This window comes from Sceloporus occidentalis, unplaced genomic scaffold, assembly GCF_023333645.1.
Source record: "Sceloporus occidentalis isolate IW3139 unplaced genomic scaffold, rSceOcc1.0.p SCAF_5, whole genome shotgun sequence".
Lineage (NCBI taxonomy): Eukaryota > Metazoa > Chordata > Lepidosauria > Squamata > Phrynosomatidae > Sceloporus > Sceloporus occidentalis.
Window position 1 is genome coordinate 162,060,343 of NW_028316985.1, and position 21,661 is coordinate 162,082,003.

General features: G+C 37.5%; 1 protein-coding gene across 1 annotated transcript in view; it reads left to right on the top strand.

Moving 5' to 3' along the window:
• LOC149313057 (uncharacterized) overlaps positions 1–21,661 on the top strand; it is a 386,934-nt gene that overhangs the window by 182,970 nt on the left and 182,303 nt on the right. The window contains exons 3-4 of the mRNA XM_089525983.1: positions 15,038–15,082; positions 17,942–17,949. Coding sequence (XP_089382109.1) covers positions 15,038–15,082; positions 17,942–17,949 — 53 coding nt within the window. The remainder of the gene's footprint in view (positions 1–15,037; positions 15,083–17,941; positions 17,950–21,661) is intronic.

The following is a 21,661-nucleotide window of genomic DNA, read 5'->3' on the forward strand; positions in this document are numbered from 1 at the left end:
CAGACAGTCTCAGGACCACATTTTAACCATTTGTTCTCTAAATAAAACTCCAGAATAACCCCTCTTTTGGTCACAGTGCTTTCTATTACAGCAATACACAGGAAGGTCTCTTCTCTCAGATGGTATTTTCCTACCGTGTTTCCACGAAAATAAGAAACTGTCTTATATTTATTTTTCCTCAAGAAGACACACTATGACTTGTTTTTAGGGGGTGTCTTAGTTTTATTAAGCATGGTACAATAATCTACATTTATTCAACTATAGTTAAGTCATCTTCTTCTAGAACATCATCATAACTCTCCAAACCCGGAATTCCATCCTGAATTTCTTGCTACTCCATTTCCTTTAGAATCAGTGGCCCCAATCTTTCCGCTCCCTTCCCGCCCCTTCCATTCTGCGATGGGCCTATCACTATGTCTTATTTTCGGGGTATGATTTATATTGCGCAAATACTTAGAAATCCTGCTATGTCTTATTTTATGAGTATGTCTTATTTTCGGGGAAATAGGGTACATAGATATGCATGGTTCTAGGGGTGATGCAGGCACCATTATGTGTGATTATCATGTGAAAATAACAATATCAAGAGTAACCAGACTTCAGTCTTCTTGGTTCTGTGCTGTATTTTAAAACTAGATTCTCAAGTCCCCACCCAAAACCATAGTGCAAATTAATGACAATGGCAGACAGATGCTAAGAATTAAGGAACAGAGTGTTTCTGAGGATATACTTGGCACCTGAATTTGAGATTAGTATAGGTGTACCTCTATTAACAAAGTAGATGTGTTCCTGGGTTCCTACACTACAAAACGAAAGAGCCATTCAAGATGTTTCAGTAAACTTTTTATTCAAAACTAACATGCCCATGTGAACTGAAGCAACCAAGTCAGCAACTGAAGCAACCACACATATGCAAATAAAATGTAAATAAAACATTTTAATCTTCTAATGATCACTTGAAAGCTTCTTCCAAAATGCATTCTGTAGTGATTTTTTCCCCTTTTTTTCAGCAGCCCCAATTTTTCTTATAATTTCCATTTTGGTGTTGAAACAGATTTATGCTTTTTGCAACATGCTGCAGTAGCTGGTGGGGCAGGCTAATCTGCTTCTTTCCTTATTCTATTACTCTTTACACATACTCAGTAATTGATCCTGGACACTGTCAGTTAGCTTGCCTGATATGTGTAAGCACACACAGCACTATTCTTTCCCAGGTCAAGCTTTATTGCATTGTTTACTGCAGATGTGCTGCTTCAACCCAACACAGAAGTCTAATTTTCCACCCCTTTTACCATCCTCCAAGTACCAATGTGGCAAAACAACTTCCAGCTAGACAGAAAACAAGAAAGGAGAGGGAGCTGAGCTGGGCTCACGTAAAAAAGACTTTGTAAAAACGAGCTTCTTTGTCAAAGGCTTTGTTTACTGAGGTATCCTTGTACTTGAATCAGGCTTACAAGTCCTTTCATACAAGACTCCTAGTTTGCTTCCAAGAGTTCCTTTTCAATATTTTGATTCATATGGTGGATGGAGGGGGGCTTTTTAGTTGCTGCTATTATTAGCATGTTCCAGGGAGCAGTGATTCATTCCTCACAACATCTGCAGTGCTGCTTGGAAATCTATACTGGTTACTGGTTGGTTTCCTGTTCCTATAAATGATCATGTGAATAATGTTGTGCAAAATTTTGGAGGGGAGATCAATGCCTTCTAATATGGAGCATGAATCCATTTTCATATCTTTTGTATTTTTCGATTTAATGCATCCATTGTACTTATTTCCTTTTTTTTCCTTTTTATTTATGTCTTGTTTGGTTTATCATCTGGTCCCTTTAGTGGAATTCCTGCCAAAAAATGATCATATATAAAACAGTATGACCAGTTCACTGTTTTTATTTTTTTAAAAAAATATCCATATTATTTCATAAGAGGGACTGTGATAAAAGAAAAAAGATGGTACAAAATGCACCTGTGAAAAGACAGTAATAAAGTGGATTAAGTTCTCAACATTCAACAAGCAGATACAGATGGCTGTCAGAAGTTCCTACAGTGGAGGCCTGCCAACCTACCAAAGGTACAGCTGGCAAGAGATAAGCAGCTGAATGCATCCAACCTTTTCTTTAGAGCTTGAGCATAAGGACTCTGTTGGATCAGACCAAAGGTCTATCTACTCCAGTATTTTGTGTCCCCTTGGAATACTTCTCTTGTTGTTTGTCTCCCCAGCAATTGCTATCTAGAAGCGTATTACCTTTGTACCAGAGCTTTGAAAAGTTTCTTTTCTTTTTTTGAACTTTAATTCTTCCAAATACTGTAAGTTGAAGTTTTAGTCTAAAAAGGTAACTTTTTCCCAAGCTGTGCTCTGTACATGGAGGTTCCAATTAGCTTGTTGTTGTTGATGGGCCAGACAACTGCCCTCTGTGCTGGATTTCTCTAATACAGTTGGTCCTCGTCACTTGCAACTTTGACTTTTGCAGTTTTGATTATTTGTGGTTTTGATTAATATGTTACCTCTAGGAATCTCTAGGTCCTCCAGTGCAACTCTGCCAGAAGTTGACCATAGGGTTGTGAGGGAGAACCTAGATGTTCTGAGAGAAAACACTTTTCTAGACATTTGTAGGTCCTCCAGCATGATTCTAGGATCAACCTCTGCAGATGTTGACTGTAGAGTTGCACTGGAGGACCTAGAGATTCTTAGAGAAGTGTTCTCTCAAGTAAAAAGAAATGTGTTCTTTTATTTGGAGGTTTTCCACATTCACAGGGGTCCTTCACTTCTAACCCCAGTGAATGTAGAGGGACCACGGTATATGTTTTAATAAAATAAAACTTCACTGTGAAAGTAGATGATACTTTCTAAATGTGTTTGTATCATTTTCCACCCACTATCCCAAACACATTTCCTCTTTGTGAAAAAGACTCTTAATTGCTCTGTACAGGAACAATAGTTCTATTGTTACTTTCTATGGCAAAGAAGAGATTTGGGGAGCTCTGTGGGAATATATATTAATAGGTTTGGTCCCCCCTCTTTCCATATGCCATGGTCACAGTTTAGATTGGGCCTACCATGAGATTGACTTCTGAGCTGTTAAGTAGGAGTGGCTCAACACTGGCAGGAAGTTCATTCTTAATTTTGATTACTTACAGGAATATTGTCTAACAAAAACCCCTATCACAATGCACAATCCATTGCATTAAAATATCATCCATAATAATAACCAATTGAAGCAGAAAATAATTTGACTACCATAAAAGTAATAGCAAAATGACAAATGAAATATGAGTAAATAAAATACAATTAATTCATCAAACAAAGGTTAAACAAGTTAAGACCCTATTTAGTGAACGTAAAGCTGCATATAAAGTTTCCTTTCAGATCTGTCCCTCCATTACACTACTGTACTTTAAAAACAAAATCTGTGGAGATACATTAGAAGAAACAGGATTGCACACTTAATCTCAAAAGAAAATATAAGTTACGTATACTTACAAAGCTTAAGGTTACACAATGAATTGTAAGACATCATCAGGGGAAGAGAAAACTGTTTCTTCCATCCATTACGGAGACTATCACACGAGGGCTATTTACACTTTAATAGCACTGTTCTAACATTATTTAGCAAGACCAATACAAAAGCAAAATTGCAACACTTACTTTTACACGGTGCTGCAATAACGGGGCATTAACAATTCACAAATGGTAAAACAGTGCTCTTACATTCCGCACATCGGAAGAAGGGGTTGTGATTGGAGAGAAAAAAATGGGTAACCTCTTGCCACTAAGGAACTCTCCTTTGACTCACAAATGTGACACAGGAAGTGATTCTGCCGAATGGCACACTGGAGGACTGGAGGATTCAAGTGATTTCTTTAATGACAGATTCTCAATAGCACTATTGAAATGTGATTGCCTTTCACACGTTCCTGATAGTGCTAATGAAGTGCTATTGGCAAACCATTAACAACACTTTTTTGTTGTTAATGAGAAGTTGCATTAGCATGATGGTTCAATTATGGGATAAACACAGTATGTGCATGACATTGTGTGAAAATTTTCCTGTGATCACGCAAACATGATAAGAGCATAGTGGTTTCCTCCTGTTTCCTAGTCCCATGTGATAATCTCCTACCGTTTGGTCATTCCTGAATAAGGAGACTCTTACAAGCACTCTGTGCACTTAGAAGTTCAATATAGCTTATTCCCAATTGATGTGCATAGAATAGATGCTACCCAGCCTTTGTTGTTCCTAGGAGGGCTCAACTGCAATAGCTGTACTGATATTTGTGTGTGTGTTTGTGTACTTTATCATTTAGTACATTTCTGGTCAATAATTTCTAAGGAGATTCAACTACATAGGAATCTTGACTGTCCAATATTCTTAATTATTTGTGGGACACGTTCAGTTCCCCACTGCAGCATAGTTTGGACTCTGGAGGAAAAGGTTTTATTCCCCTATGTCTCTGAGTTCATGCACCATGACTTTTAATTTCTTCTTTATAAATAACTAACATTGAGGAACTCAGTGGTACTTACATGTGAGTAGCTGTATAAGATTACACTGTTGATGTGTAATTGCAACATGTATATCCATCACATTTTACCATTGTTCCCAACATGTCCTTTCTTCCTTCCCTCCCTCAAAACTCCCCACTGTTAGTCTGTAAGCTTATGGAACTGTTTTTCTTTTCATTTTAACATATGTTACTAAGCAGAAGTTATGTCCATTCATTAACTAAAAGGATAATAGATAATAATACAATATTTCTTTTGAAAACAGAAAAGTAATTTCTCTAAAGCTTTTTCAGAAAGGAAAATTAGTCAGGACTGGATTATTATTTTTTAGTGGCAGTAACAATGACTTGTACAACAATGAGTAAAAGAGAGAGATAAAGAATATGAGCCAGACCATAGGCTGTCATTTTGACAGTCTGAAGCAATCCATATCTTTTAATTATGAATGATGAGACAGAATATGATGTATGCTTCCATTTATATCTTTGCAGACTTCCCTTTTACCTCAGATGGGAAGGGGAGTCTATTTCCTTTTGCCTTTTTGTTCTGTTGCTGCTGGCTGTATTTAGCCAAGAGAAAGATTTAATTAATTGATTTTAGTTAACTGATGTAATTGCAAACTCAAAAGGTTTTTTTCTCCCCCTTTTATTAATGAAATTGTAGATTGTTCTTGACTAGATACAGATAACAGCCATACTGGCTGATGTTGATGGGATTTGTAGTGCAACACAGAATGTACTTGGTAGGGAAGACTGTCCCAGATTCTTGGTTCATGGAAGAGTATAATATAGTACTACCCAACTTGGAAAAGTGACTTCTTTGGACTGCAACTCATATGCTGGCTGTGAGGTTCTGAAAAGTTGTAGTCCAAAAATATAACTTTCCCAAGTTCTGAATATAGTTAATACAACTTTGTGTGAAGACCTTGAAGATCCTTCCTTCCTTCCTTCCTTCCTTCTTTGGCTATTTGTTTCTTATAAACAAATGTGTGGCTCTCCATTCATGATTGTTATGCAATAAGGGGATTAGTGAATGTATAATTCTTTTAAAACTCACTTCTGCAGCTGTCACTAAGCTCCTCTACAGATGATATATTTATTATGATAGAAATGGGAGGGAGGACACTTTTGAGAAATGTTGAAAGTAATATGCCTAGTTTGGATACAGCAGAGTCTTATGCTTAAATGGATACGCTTGCCTCTGCAGGTTTGTCAGAGATTATTGTAGTGCCAGTGTTCCTGACTTACTGCATGCCGCCTTTAATCTTAAAGTATTGGATTTCACTGTTACTGAAATGGAAAGCCAGTAAGTTCAGTGGCCACTTTAAATTGTTACCATCATCACAAAAGTCTTGTCAATCTTGGCTTAAAAATAATGCCAGAATATCAGATTTACTGTAAGAAGAGACGCTTCAGCTTTACAGAGTAGTGGATATTAGTTAACAGATATTGATCAACAACAAAATAAAGATACTGTTTTAAATTTTGTAAGGAAAGATGGTATAAAAAATAATGAATAAGTATTTAAGGAATACTATGTATTTGTGTGTTTGTAGTGTTCTTTTTACCTAGATGGAAGCTGACAGTGCAACTGGTGCCAGACCATTCAGCGAATTTGTGCAAACCAGCAGAAAAATACTTTATCAAAACAAAACATTTTCAACCACATTCTAACTGAAGCCCACAAATACAACAACAAATAACAGAGATTGCTAATATTGAACCATACCTTACAAATAAAGTTGCATGAAACCAAGAAGAATGTCTTTGAGGTGCTTCTGCAATAATAGAAAGTGCCAGCTGAATCTCTCTAGGGAGACAGTTCTTTGACTTAACTGCCACAACCAAGAAGTCCTTGCTGACTTTCCTTACAACCTACAGTGCCAGAAAACAACAAAGCCTTGGATGAGAACTCTATGGCAAGGTGAGGTAATGCCAGAGGAAGCAGTTCTATATTCTGCTCATAATCCTTGAACTGAATACTTGTTAATAGATGTGTGAGTAGAAATAGGCATGCCTTCTTGTATCAGTTGTTGTAGCAATAACAGTGGATGTAAATTAGGGGTGAGAATACTGCATCTAAGGTGGTAGTGCTGGGTAAAACAGGACCCCAAATACTACAAAGGAGGGATCACACATTCAGAAGCTTCTCAGAAGTGTTATTATTTCTCTTTTGACCTTTTAGGGCCTCAAAGCATTCCTCCATAGGTTCCAATAATGAAAAAAAATACTTTATTTATTTCAAATGTTGCTTTTCTCCCAGAGTGAGACCCAAGGTGGCTTTCAGAAGAAATCAGATAAAATCTGACCAAGTTAAAATTGTCACATTTAAAACAGTTGCTGTTGTCAACTGCCCTCAAGTCACCCTCAGCTCATGGCAACTCTATGGATGAAGAAGCCCTGTCCTCCACCGCTCTGCTAAAGTCTTGTAGATTCTTGCCCATTACTCCCCTAATTGAGACTATCTGTCTGATGTGCAGTCTTCCTCTCTTTCTACTGCCTTCTACCTTTCCTAACATTATTATCTTTTCCAGTGAGTCACGCCTTCTCATGATGTGGCAAAAGTATGACCACCTCAGTGTAATCATCTTGACTTCTAGGGGTATTTCAGCTTGATCTGTTCCAGGACCCATTTGTTTGTCTTTTTGGCTGTCCATTGTATTCTCAGCACTCTTCTCCACCACCACATCTCAAATGAGTTGATCTTTTTTATCTGCTTTTTTCACTGTCCAACTTTTACATCCATACATAGTGATGGGGAATACCATTGCTTGGATGATGCTAACTTTAATGCTCAGTTATATATATATATCTTTGTTCTTTAATATCTTGCCTACTTCTTTAATAGCTGCTCTTCCCATTTCTAGTGTTCTTATCTCTTGACTGCAGTTTCTGTTCTGATCAATGTTTGATCCAGGGTTCAAGAAAATTTCCTCATTGTCTAGGTTGAATTTGTATAGGTCCTCTGTGGTCATTATTTTTGTTTTCTTGTGTTCAGCAGCAAGCTTTTATTTGCACTTTCTTCCTTGACTTTCTTCAGTAGTTGTTCCAAGATTCTGTTTTCCACTTGTAATATGGTATCATATGCATATTTTAGATTGTTAATGTTCCTTCCTCCTGTCTTCTCTCCTCTTTCTTCTAAGTCTAAACTTAATTTTTTTTTAAAACATAAAAAGTTAAAAAATAAACTAAGCACACACCTCGGTAAGAAGCCTCTCTGAGAACTATTACATATTAAAAACCTGCATGAACAAAATTGTATTTTTCTGTTGATGACAAAACAAACAAACACCAACACACAAAGAGGGAAGGGCCATCTTAGTCTTTCATTGAACGGAGTTCCAGAGAGTGGTAGCAGCCACTGAGAAGGCTCTCTCTGGTGTCCTCACCAAGCGAGCCTGTTATTGTGCCAGGATAAAGAGAAAATCTTGCCCTATAGATCTTAGGGCCTTTGCATGTTCATATGGGGAGATATGGATTTTCAGGTAGTATGGACCTAAGCTGTACAAAGCTTTATAGGTCATGACCAGCACTTTGAATTGTGCCTGGAAATGAATTGGTAGCCATTTAAGTTAAATGTTCCCTATAACTCGCACTGGTCAGCATTCTGGCTGCAGCATTTTGGACCTGTTGAAGTTTTCCAGATAATTTCCAAAGGCAATCCCAGGTAGAATGTGTAACAATATTTCCAAATGGAAAGTAATCAAGGCATGCATTACTGTAAACAGGTCTGACATCTCAAGGAACAGGCACAGCCGGCACACTAATTTTAATTGTGCAAATGCACTCCTGGCCACTGCTGAAACCTGGGCATTCAGGCTCAGAGCTGAATCTAAGAGAACACCCAAGCTGTGAGCCAGAGTTTTGAGGGGAAGCGTAATGCCATCCAGCACAGATTGAGTCCCTATTCTCTAATCTGCTTTACAGCTGACCAGGAGCACCTCTGTATTGTCTAGATTAAGTGACCAGAAGTTACTTCTGGTTGTGTATATATGCACCTACATGTGGATTTCTCTATGGTACTGTGGTTACTTTCAGTGGGATGTGCACTTTGATGCCATTGGAATATGAACCTGATTTCTACCAAAACCAATCATGCATAGATACCATTTTTACATGTAAGTGGATATAGTATCACAATGTACCTATCTGGGGCTAATAATATGACATCACATGTTAAAGACAACTGAATTGCATTGAGTGCACAAAATGGAATGTACATTAAAGACTAAAACCTTCACACATGTAGTTACATGACTTACAATATTTTGTAACAGTGTTTTTGTTTTTCATAACAAAAGGCAATAATTTATGAACACATGGGCTCACATTTTGAACTGTGACTTCAGTTTTTTCTGTAGATTACAATATTTTGTACAATATTCTAAAGAGAAGTGCTTGAAATTAAGTCCTTATTTACTTTTCCTTCCTTGTGCAAGTATGTGGAGCATGTGCCTTTCTACATGCTTAGGAAAGACGTGAGAGAACTGCTAAATTTATTTATTTATTTATTAATGACATTGTCTGGGTGCAATTTCCATTAAAGTTATCCTGCAAATCTGCCTTTAAATCCCCTATTACCAATGCAAATCAATTAAGTCGTAGCTTGTGGAAATGTAAATGAGGCTGTTGTGTTCTCTTCTTACAGCATGTTTTTGTGTCTTGATAAGGAAAGCATTTGCTATGGCAGAGTAGTAATACAATGGAATGGCAAACTGAAACCATGAGAAGGCTTTCATTCCATGGTAGTATAGAATGACTATGTCTGTTTATTTCAGCTGTCCTTGAATCATGTCTATCAAGTAAGTGACAGCAGCTATTTTTGTTTGCCAAGATAACTATGTGATCTTGTTCTTTTGTGTGGCTTTTTTTTAAGTAGCATACTTAAGAAGATTTAATCCCCACCAAAGAGTTGAATTTTTTCAGGTAGATCATGGGATGCTGCCTTGGGGAAAAATCACTGCAAAGCAGTAGCAACAAGAACAACAACATAACACAGATAATGGGTATAATGCTTGTTGCTAATTTAGGAACTGCGGGACTGTTTATACCTATTGCCCAAGATCTAGTGTCAACTAGATTAAAATTAAAATGACCCACCCTTGAAGGCTAATGGATCCATTGAGATTCCAAGAGGCTTGGAGGGTTATATGGCTGGTATCACTGGCAATCCTGTTGAAGCTCTGGTTGATAAATGGAATCAAAACCTAACCAGGGCTATTGACATGGTGACCTCAAACATCCTCTCTGACCCATTTGTAAACAAGCTCCTTGATATATAGAAACCCTCAAGGAACTGAAACAGGAAGGACAATGACTAGAGTGCAGATGGTGGAAAACTGGACATATATGTGACAAGATACATTTTAGAGAATATCTTTGCTTCTATAAAGTAGAAATAAGTGCAGCAGATCTTTTCTGCATATATTGTGTCTACGAGTTCATGTCTAGCTGAACTGTTCAGGGTGGTGAGAGGGCTAACTCAGGCATTCTCTCCCCTGAACCCAGTCTTAGAATCTTCAGTAGCTCGTTGTGATGCTTTTAATAAACATTTTGCAGATAAAATCTCTTGCATAAGAGCCGACTTAAATACCATCATTGGAGTGGAAGTCAATAATGAGGTGTTCAGTGGCTCTGTGAGTGGGATTACACTAGATCAGTTTCAATTGGTGAGTACTGTTGATGTGGACAAGCTGCTGGGGCAAGTAAGGAAGACAACTTGCTTTCTTGATCATGTCATCCAGGGAAGAGATGCAATTAGGCTTCAAATACAAAAATATAGTCAATGCATCTCTCACAGAGGGGAATTTTCCATCCTGTTTAAAAGGAAGTGGTTTGACCACTGCTGAAAAAGCCCTCACTGGATTCTCTGGACCTTAATAATTATAGACCAGTATCAAATATTCCTTTTTTGGGCAAGGTGATTGAGAAGGCAGTTGCCTTCCAACTCCAGGCAGTCTTGGATGACACACACTTCCTTGACTGGGAGGAATCATCTGCAGGCATGAGATGGGATGTTATCAGTGCACAGATGAAACCCAAATATACAGTGGAGCTTTGCCTTACGCGGGGATCCATTCTGGACCCCCTCCTCACATAAGGCAAATACTGCGTAAGCTCAAGCCCCATTCAATAGATTTCAGTGCGACTTCCGCGTAAACCAGAAGCTGCGTATGGCGTGCCCGCGTATGGAGTGGATGCACTGTACTTCTCCATGCTTTCAAAAACAGCTTCAGCTAAGGATGTGTGTCTCCTTTGAATGAATGCTTGAATGAGGTAATGGGCTGGATGAGGGGGGGAAATGAAACTGAATCCAGACAAGACAGAGGTGTTTACTATCCATCAGAGTTAAAACAAGCAGGGTTTAAAACTCCTAAAAACAAACTTCCTTGGACCCTCTGGTAAGGAACAATTACAGACCAGTCTCCCTTGGGCAAAGTGATCGAGAGGGCAGTTGCCTTCCAGCTCCAGGCTGTCTTGGATGAAGCCGATTATCTAGACCCATTTCAAACCAGCTTCAGGGCAGGATACGGAGTTGGATACGGAGTCTTCCAGCGGGCTTATCCACCTGATTCTGTATAAGAGATTATGGCTAATGCTCCACCTCTGATTATGACTGAATAACTATTTGATGATTGGATTTTAAGGAACTAATAGGAATGTGTAATTCAGTATTAGTATTTTAGAGATTGTTCTTCTGGAGTTGTCCTGTGTTATTTTAATGATGTAATCCTGCTTCAATCCTTGGGAGAGGTAGAAAATATAAAATTATTATTATTATTATTATTATTATTATTATTATTACCTGTATTGTTGTTGTTGTTATTATTATTATTTTAATTTAGGGAGGGAGGTGTGTCAACCAGTTCTGGATGGAGTTACACTCCCCTGAAAGACTGTGTTTGGAGTCTGGGAGTACTCCTGGATCTGTCCCTCCAACTGTCAGCTCAGATAGATGCAACAGTCAGGACTGCCTCTTATTAGGTTTGGCTGATATGCCAACTGATTCTCTTCCTAGAATTGGAGAATCTAAAGGCTGGACGTCTACAATGCACTCTACCTTGGGTTACCTTTGTACAAAGTCCAAATTCCCCAATTGGGTCAGAATATGTCAATTACAGGTACATCACACTGATTTTAAAACCACTCCCCTGGCTGCCAATTCTTTCCATGCAAAGTACAAAGTGCTGATTATTACTTTTAAAGCCTTACATGGTTTGGATCCAGATCACCTACAGGATTGCCTTTTCCCTTACAACAGTGGTGTCATTAAGGGGTAGGGTGGGTGAACCCACCAGGGTGACACCTGATTGGGCAATCCTCCTACTGCAGGGTGTGTAGGGCAAATGTGCCCCTCACAGTTTCACCATAACAGCAGTGGCTTCCTCCATGACCCACCTGGCCCTGCTGCTATGGCATTACTTTACTGTTGAGGAGAATGATGCCCCGGCAGTGAAGGAAAGGGCCAAGCAAGGGCATCCCAACTCTGCTGCCATGGCATCACTCTACTCCAAACAGCAGCAACAGAGAAGGGGTGAGCATACCCTTTTGACTGCTATCACCTGCCCCCAAACATGGTGACATCAGGGGCAGAGATGCCACTGCCGTACAATCTGCCCTGGCATTCAAGTCCTCTGAGAAATGTTTGTTCCAATGAGCCAGGACAAGATTGAGAACATTTTACCAGAGGATCTTTTCGTCTACTACTCCCAAACTGTGGAATGACCTGCCAGAAGAGATATGACAGCTGAAAATGCTGACAGCATTTATAACATTAAAGACATGTCTCTTATGGCAGGCCTACTCAGTGAGTTTTAAATCATGACTTTTTAATTGGTGTATTTTAAAGAATTTTAAAGAAGGTATTATATGAGTGTATTTTATTGGTTTTATATTATTATTGTTTAACTGTTGGTTTTATGTGGGTTTTTAATAATTGTGATTTGCATTTTAATGTGGTGTACCCCGCCTTGAGAAGAAGTGGGAAAGAAATAAATTTATTTATTTATTTATTTATTTATTTATTTATTATTCAGCAAAATTTTCCTCTGAATTCCTCTTTCAATCTAAATTTAAGAGTTTGGCAACAAGAGAGGTGGGTTTTTGCCATTTATCCCCTGATCCCAAGTTACAAAATATCCTAGGGAAGTTCTTGTATTACCTTCACTAATGTCTTTTAAGCACCACTTTTTTCTCCTAAGTGTCTAAGCATAATGTTAATGCTTCCAGCACAGTAAATATTGATATGAACACTTCAGTCAGCCCTGTACTGTGATAAGTTTTGGATTTTTAGTTACTTTGCTCTGTTCTGGTTTTAGTTTCTTGTTTTGACTTTTTAAAAAGACTATTGTACAATATAGAGCTGAGAAGCAGTATAAAAATAAAATAATCAGATTTTAGTTCAGCTCTCCTGCTTTACTTGACCTTGGATTTGAATACTAGATGCCCAGTGCCCTTTTCACACAGAAAGATTCCCTCTATTTCCTGAAGGAAGTGAGATATAGCAGAGGATCCCACTGTAGGCAGTATGTAAGCAGCAATGTCCCCTAAATCCATATCCCCCCCCCCCGGCTGTTCCCACCATCACTGTCTATGCTAGAAATTGTCAGTGATGCAGGAGGAGTAGAAGCATGACACCAACCAGGTCTTGATTCCTCAGTTAGAGGAAGTTTGGTTAAACCTCTGTTACTTAAACCTTGCAGCATCCTCAAGTTGGACATGATAGTTGTAGAGGGATGTTAGAGTGTGCTGAGTCCTCTTGACTTTGCAAGCACTAGGCGCAGCAAAAGGATATCCTTCCTACTCCATCATCTCATCCAGTCTTTGATTGTTGCTTCCAGGAAAAACAGTGGGGCATAATGTTTGTTTCTAGAAATAGATTTTTTAAAAATATATACCTGCACTGGTAGTTAACATTCTGAATACTATGTTGGTAGCCTAACATAAACTAGTTTTCCTTACTTTGGTTATTTGGTATCATTAATCTCTATGACACAAGTTTAGTCCACTAAGAAGTCACATCATTTTTTAGAGACTTGAAAATTGAAAGTGACATTTTAAGCAAGAGGATCTCTGTTAAGAGCTTAGTGAAGGTAACATATTACTTGGCACAGGATTTGCTGACTGAACTTAAAATGTATGAATTTTTCTCTACTTGTGGTGTAGTACATGCTAGAGTTCAACACACAAAATTCTGGACATAAACATTCTTATCTTTCATGCACACACACGAGAATCTGCCTAATTTCCCTGTAGGTTCCTTGTGCAAAACCTTAGCCAGACCAAAAGGGATAGGAAGCTAGAAAATAAAATCTGGCATTTTCAGCAAAATGGTACTGCAAAACTTCACCTTTTAATTTAAAGAGCATGATTGATCATCAGTCTGGTTTTTGATTTACTTGAATTTACAGAGCAGCCAGGCAAGAATCCAAAATCTATAGCTTTTTGTGTGGTGGTTTTTTTTTTTGTTTTTTTTTTTGGAGTATCAAGCCATGTTCTAGAAGAATTTATTCCTGATGTTTCACCAGCAATTGTGGCTGGCATCTTTCTCTGAAGATTCCAGCCACAGCTTCTGGCTAAACATCATGAATAAACTCTTCTAGAACATGGCCTCATAGACCAAAAACACACAAAAAAACTATGGATGCCAGCTGTGAAAGCCTTCGACTTCATAAATTTAAAACCTGTGATGTTGTCCCCAGTTTAGGTAAAGATGCAGCATTCTATTGTCTGCATAGTGCATAGATTTATATTACTTTTTCTCTGTTCTTGCACATGATATCATGCTATGAGTCTTTATTGCACATACCTATGATTTCAAAGAAAGGTCAACTACAAGGGAAGACAAGATGCAGCTTGAGTATGCACTCCTGTCTAAAGCAAAGTTTTTGACATAAAATTTCTGACCATTATCCTTGAATATGAAATATTATACATCCTTTGAATCCACACTTCAAGGATTCTTGTTTATTTTCCCATTTTTCCTCTGATTTGCTGGGTTTAACATTTTGTCTCTTCTTGTTGTTCTCTTCCTTTTTTAACATGTTTATTTGAATTGCAAATCTGCAATTCTTTTCATAGCCATTGCTGGCTGTGGGATTGTGGAGCTGTGGTGCAGAAAGTTGCCTTTTCAAGCTCTAGTTATTAAATAAAACTTTGAGACATTATTAGTATTAGTGTTCTTTTTGGTAATGCTACAGTTATAAGCACAGCAACTTGGAAATAAATACTTAAATGGGATTTACTTCCACGTATGTACCTATCACTACATGTTTCTCAGGAAAGCTAAACTGTACAAGGGTGTAAAATAAATAGCACCAAAGGATTTTGTCAAATGATTTTGCAGTGGGAGCAGGGTGATGGGAAGCAGGAGATATTGTTAATTAGAATTACCATTAGAAATGGTGAGTTTTTGATCAGTTTAGGTTTTTTTAAAGACTTCTTTTGCCTGCGCTTTGACCCTATGCCAGTAATGTATGTTCTAAGACATTCTTAATTCAACTGCACTATTACAAATCAGGAAATGTTTGCTTTTTAGGTCCTCCTGGTAAACGAGGTAAACGAGGAAGAAGAGGAGAGATTGGTATGTTATTCTAAATCATATTTCTTATGTTTATGTGTGTAATGCATTAATGCTTGTATCCTTACATTTTGCACACCAGAACTAGATTCGGTGATGTTTGAGAGACTCTTAAGGGAAAGAATATATATGATATTTTCAGCAGGCATAGGGAAAGTATGGCCCTTGGGCAGCATTTGGCCCATAGGCTGAGTTGGGCACTGTGTCATTCACAGGCCACATATGGCCCAAGGGACATTTTTGCTTCCCCTGGGCCCCCAGGAAAAAAAAAGAAATGGGTTTAAATTTCAATTAAAAGCTTTCCCCCTCAAATGGATGGTGTAGGGACCAATTTTCCTGTCTTCCCCCCTTCCCCCAGCCAAATTTGACCCAAGAATGACCTTTTCTCTGAAACAGAAAATAAACAGAAAGTTCACTTTGGCCAAGTCCTGTTGAAGAAAAATGACCTTTCCTGGCCCCAGGAGACCTTTAAAAATGGCAGTCCGTAGAGAACCTTTTGGATCAAAAATATGGTGGGAGATACAGCACTTCAAGGGGTCTAACACAGTCTCATAGCGTTCCATTGCTTCCAAGGGCTGTCCTATTCTCAAGAAATAGAATGATTGGAATACAAAAAGTCTCTCCTGTTCATGAAAGTGCTATTTCCACTTTGGCATAAGAGAATAGTGTAAGAAAAAATTCCTCAAATGCAGAGAGCTTCTTTTTTCACTGGCAGTTACACATTAGCTTTAAGCTCCTGCACCAGATTTTTTTTTTTTTTTTGGCCCACTATCTACAATCAGCATATTCCCCTTTGTTGCTGTTGTTGTTATGTGCCTTCAAGTTATTTCTAACTTGTGGTGATCTTAAGGCAACCCTATCACAGAGATTTTCTTTCCAAGATTTATTCAAAGAGGGTTGACCAGTACCTTCCTCTGAGGCTGAGAGATTGTGACTTTCTCGTGATCATCCAGTAGGTGTCCATGGCCAAGATGAGGTTTAAACCCTGGTCTCCCAGAGTTCTAGTCCAGTACCCAAACCAGTATACCATGCAGACATTTTTCCTAATGATCATTTTCCTCCCCCACCAGTGTAATGACCCCCACATACATTATCGTGGGGTAGTACAAGGAGTTTTCCAGTAATGCTAGCACATGTGTATATAAAAAAATTGCCATTATATATACTCAGAGTGCAGTGGATCCAAGCCAATTACAAATTGTTTTTGATAATTTAGAAACTGGAATATTGCTTTGGAAATATTTTTTATTTGTTTTAATTATTTATTTCACATTTAAATATATATATTTTCAGTTAGCTTTTAAAAAAGTATCAATATATTAAAAACAACAACTCTGCATTGCACCTGTGCCCAGCTGTTACAGCTAGCATACATGGTTTTATTCATTCTCCCCCTGCAATCCTCTGTACTGTTTGGAAACCAGCTCTAGAGCTTTCCTGCAGATTCTGGGGGCTGCAGGGATGAGGGTGGATTAATCACCACCCAGTTCTTCTAATGGACATAGTTCTATCACTGGAGCCATTCAGTTGAATATTAGCCAAGGCTGAATTTGTGCAAGATGCTAAATGATGCTTTATATTATGAGAATGAGCTGCAGCAAGCCTTGGACTTGTACACTCCATCCACTTTGATCTTTCTTCCAATATGACCTCAAGGAGGATTTTGGAAGCTTTTGGTTCCATTTTAGATTAACCTCAGTTTGTCATATTTGAACTCAAGACAATTGTGGTTATTGTTAGATGTGCTTTGTTGAAACAAGCCATCTTTGAATTGTAATGTATGAATCTGACTTGCTTCAATAGGCCGTTCTTAAAATTAAGGGTTTGGACTTAACACTGCAGTGTGGTTTAACTCAAATGGATGAAAAAATTGTTGATCTCCTCCATGTGGCTCTGTCAGTGGTCTCTGTAGTTTATTCAGTTAGTGCTAAACTAGTGTTTAGTTTTATGTATGAATACTGCCCCTGTGAATTTGATGTAACTCTTTCAGTAGCCCTTAAGTGTTATAAACACATGACATTATTAACAAAGGAAATGAATTTGTTTTCCGGTAAGAAAAGGCTCATAACATTAAAAATCTCTTCAGGACCACTTACCAGCATCAAAAATTACTCAGGTTAACTGGACAATAAAATCACATTGTTAAAAATGAAAGCCTAACCATACTTAAAACAGACACCAAGGACAGCTGCTGCTGTTATATGCACCCTTTGCAATGAACTTGAATCAAAAGAAAATGGAAGCAGAAAAGGCTAATGAAAAGTCATTGATTTGATGGCTACAGCTGCTCTTCTTAATAAGCCTGGAAGAAATATTAGATGTGATTTTCAGGCTTTTGATAATGGTCTCAAGAACAGTTGTACAAAAACCTATAAGTGTAGAGTGTAATTGGAAGAATGTGCCAGTGCTGCAAACTGTGACATTTTTAAAATGTGCCATCAAAGAAAGTGGTGATAAAAGAAAGTTTTGAATGGTTAAGTGACTATTTGAATTTACATATCTTTGCAAAGGTAGACAGTCCAAGGATTATAGGTCTAAGCAAGTCTGTTTTGATGCTAAATGCCATGAGAGAAAAGTCGTGATAACTGTGGTTAAAGAAATGCATGTCTAATAAATGCTAGATGAGTAAATTTGTGAGTTCTAGGTATATTTTGAACAGTTAAAATGAGACATTTTGACACTGGATGCAACATCATAAACCTTATTATTCCATAGAAGAGTGAAAATGCTACTGATGGTGTTGTCATAAAAAAGAATTATGATTAATTATGGCTATGTTTCTGAATACTGTATATCTTAATTACACAGCTCTCATAGACTTGCATATATTCATCTTTGTTTTCTTCTTTTCTCTTTTCATAGGACCCCCTGTAAGTACATCTCATGTCCTATTGGATCTTCTGTATTATCAAGAATGGGTCAGAAAGTCTTTTTAAACAACTGGTAAAAAAAATTACTCATATTTTAAATGTGACAAGTACCATGCAAAACATGGTTGAAATTATTGCTACCATGTTTTAAAATTCAAATAAGTTTTCAAAACACTTTATTTTGCATTATTTTCATATTAAACAATATATAAAATGGACAGTGTAACATTTTACATCAATGCTGGAGCTGACTTTTTACAACAGAAGTTTGTTCCTATGCCAATCATCTTTCTTTACTGTTGTGTCCCAGTACATAAAAAAAACACAGACTGCCAATTCCCTATCATCTCGTTATATGTGATTCTTTCAGATCTTTTAGATACATCCAGTTGCATGACTATGTGATTAAAAGATGAAAAAAATGCTGTATTTTATGACTGCAAATGTACAGTTTATTCATGACAACTATAAACAGGTTATAGACATCAAAAAAGATGAGAAATGTAACATAGATGAGAACGCACCATGTTCATAGCTCTGCAACTATTAAATACAGTGGGGCCTTGGCATCCACTGGGGTTTGGTTTCAGGTCCCCCTGTGGATACCAAAACCCATGGATGCTAAAGTCCCATTATATACAGTGTTAAAATAGTAAAATAGTGCCCCTTAGATAAAATGGCAAAATTTAGGTTTGCTTTTCAGGAAATTAAATATTTTCAAGCGATTGAAGGTTGAATCTGTGTATGCAGAATCCATGGATACAGAGGGCCAATTTGTATAACTGGAATGGAATTTACAAGACCAGTGGCAAGGTCTGGCCTCATTGGGCATGCTTTTCTTTATTTTTAGCAATTTCTGTCACTTCATCTGCCCTTACACAGTGCCTGAGTAATAAAAAGAATGAGAAGAAGGTGCAATAACTTGTGTATGCCATATTCCCTCTCACTTGGAGATGGTGTAAATTAGGCTCAGAGGGAAAAACTAGTGAATGAGTCATGGTAACTGTGGGAAGAAGAAGGGTGAACTTCATTTAGGCCTGACGGTCCATCCTGCTGAAGAGACCCTTAAGAGCCTTCATTTATGGTCCATCTTTATGTTAACTACATTCATACACCAATTCTGCTTTCCCAAGAATTAGTGTTAGATCTTCTGGCTCTACCTGGTAGATCCTGTTACCCCTCCATGCCACACTGTTCACTTATTTTAAGGAGCATGTATCATTATTTCCTTTCTTGCCTCCTTTCTTGAAAAGTGGAGGATTTTGGCACATGCAGTGGACTGAGCACTGATAGGAGGATTTATTTGGGCACATTATTGCTTTAAGATCTTCTAGAAAGGTGCTTCTATCTGTCCCACAACCTTCACAGGCTTGTTTGGTGGGGACAAGGAAAAGGGCCTTTCTGGTAGCTGCTAGTGGCCTTTAAAACTCCCTCTTTAGATTGACCTCGGTGGCCCTGTGTTTGCTGTTCTTCCAATGACACATCCACACCCATCCAGCTTTTATTAACTAACTAGGGCTGGACTTTCAATGCAACGTGCTTGTGTTTTTCAGTTTGGTAGGCTTTTAAATATATGTTGATATTTTTGATGTTTAGCGCTTTAACTTCATGAATTGCTTAAACTTGTATTTATACTTCTAATGTATTTGTATTGTTTTAAATATGTTGTTAGCCCCTTTGAGTCCCTTTATCAGCAGAATGGTGGGATACAAATGAATAAAATAAATGATAACAATAACATCAGAAATATTATAGTGCATGGAACATAAGGGGTTTTTTTTCAGGCTGTGTGCTCAGTGGGAAAATCATTCCAACAAAATCATTCCAGACCAAGCTAGTGTTTCCCATGTCAGTGGACTAGTAAATCCACTCCTGATTTCAATTCCAACTATTCAAAGTTCTGATCCTGTTATGAGGATGAACTGGATTCACTAGCCCTGTTTCATAGAAACCTTCAGCTGCCTCTGCTGAGGCTTTTGAATGGTGTTCCATTGGCAGGCACGTATTTGGTAATGTGTTTAGGCCTAGATTTAATTCCATAAAAATAATTTTAGACAAGTTTTCCACTGCATTCAAAAGCCATACTTATGATTATTTATTATATATATATATATTATTTATTACATGTATTTATTATTTGTTTGATTTGGTTTGTTCTTTCTCATCTGCAAAACAACTGTTGCAACCTGAATCCCACATAGATGACCATTTGGATTTGTGTGTGGGTTGGACATGGAAGACTGTGGACTTTGGTTGATCTTCTCAGTGCTGCAGTCTCATTTAGCTGAACCTGGGTTATTACAGGTGCCTTGCAGATGCATGCAAAAATTGCTTAATTTTGTTAAAAGTATTGAAAACAGAATCTTGACTAAAAGAGAATCTTCTCCTCCATCCCCATTTCCTATTTAAAGGACAAGATTTTCATGTTAAGTTAATAAGGTTGCAATTCTATACAGACTTATCAGACATTTCCAAGGTATAATGCATAGGGTTGCTTTGTCAGTTAAGAAAATTCTAAACCATTTCCATTGTTATTTGTATAACATATCTTTTAAGTGTTTTAAAATTCTTATTATAGTGTGTTGAATGTCACACTTATTTATCTGCCATCCAAGGTAGTTTTTCTTAAGTGTATATATCATTTCAGTATCTATTCTGAGCAGAGAAAACATATTGATACCCTTTGAGTGTAAATAAAATAATGCCAGGTGATTTACTCATGAGTAACTAAACTAGAAGCTTGTGAAAAATTTCCTTCAGTAAACTTACTTTAATTAACTGAGATTTACTTGTGAATAAACATGCATATCTTCTGGCTGTATGTTCTGCAGCCTTCGGTTGAAGGAAATTTGAATTCCAGATGACTGTTTGCTGTCTTCTCACATAAACTATGATATGGATGTACTTACCAGTTTAAGATGAAATACTAAGTGGTAAAAAGAGATAATAGTGGTCTTATATCATATTGATACAGTGGGCCCTTGGTATCTCTGAACCCCGAAGGATACCAAAATCTGTGGATGCTCAAGTCCCATTAAATAGAATGGCTTAGAAAAAATAGTACCCCATATCTAAATTGACAAAATCAAGGTTTGCTTTTTGGAACACACACACACACACACACACACACACACAATTTTTAAGCTGTGGATGGTTGAATCCAAGGGTTAAAAAATCTGTGAATATGGAGGGCCAACAGTATGTACAAAGTATGTGTATCATGTCATATACCACTCAATGTATGTCTAACAATTATCATTCCATTTCATCTCCTTCCACCAGGGTCAACCAGGGCGAAATGGCTACCCGGTAACTGTCCTGCCATATATTATGGAATGCATGCTTCACTTTTAAATCATTATTTTATTCCCTGTCTTTGTATGTGGCTGAATACTTTTCAGAGTTATCGAAATTTACTCTTCCCTGCTATCTTTCAGAATGAGACTTCTCTGCATTTTACTTAACCAATCTTTACACAAGGTCTGGCAAGTAATGCTAATTCCTTAATATATCCTTAGAAAATGATATAATCACTATTTGAATTTCTCTTTATTAAATTTGCACATTCTAGAATAGAAGCACCATTTTCTCATCATAATACAAAAATATTAGTTAAACTATCTTGCTTATCGGTTTACCTTATTCAGATATCATTTGATTATCATACCGAGTCTCCTTCAGTAGGATTTTACTGAAAAATAATGTTCAACTG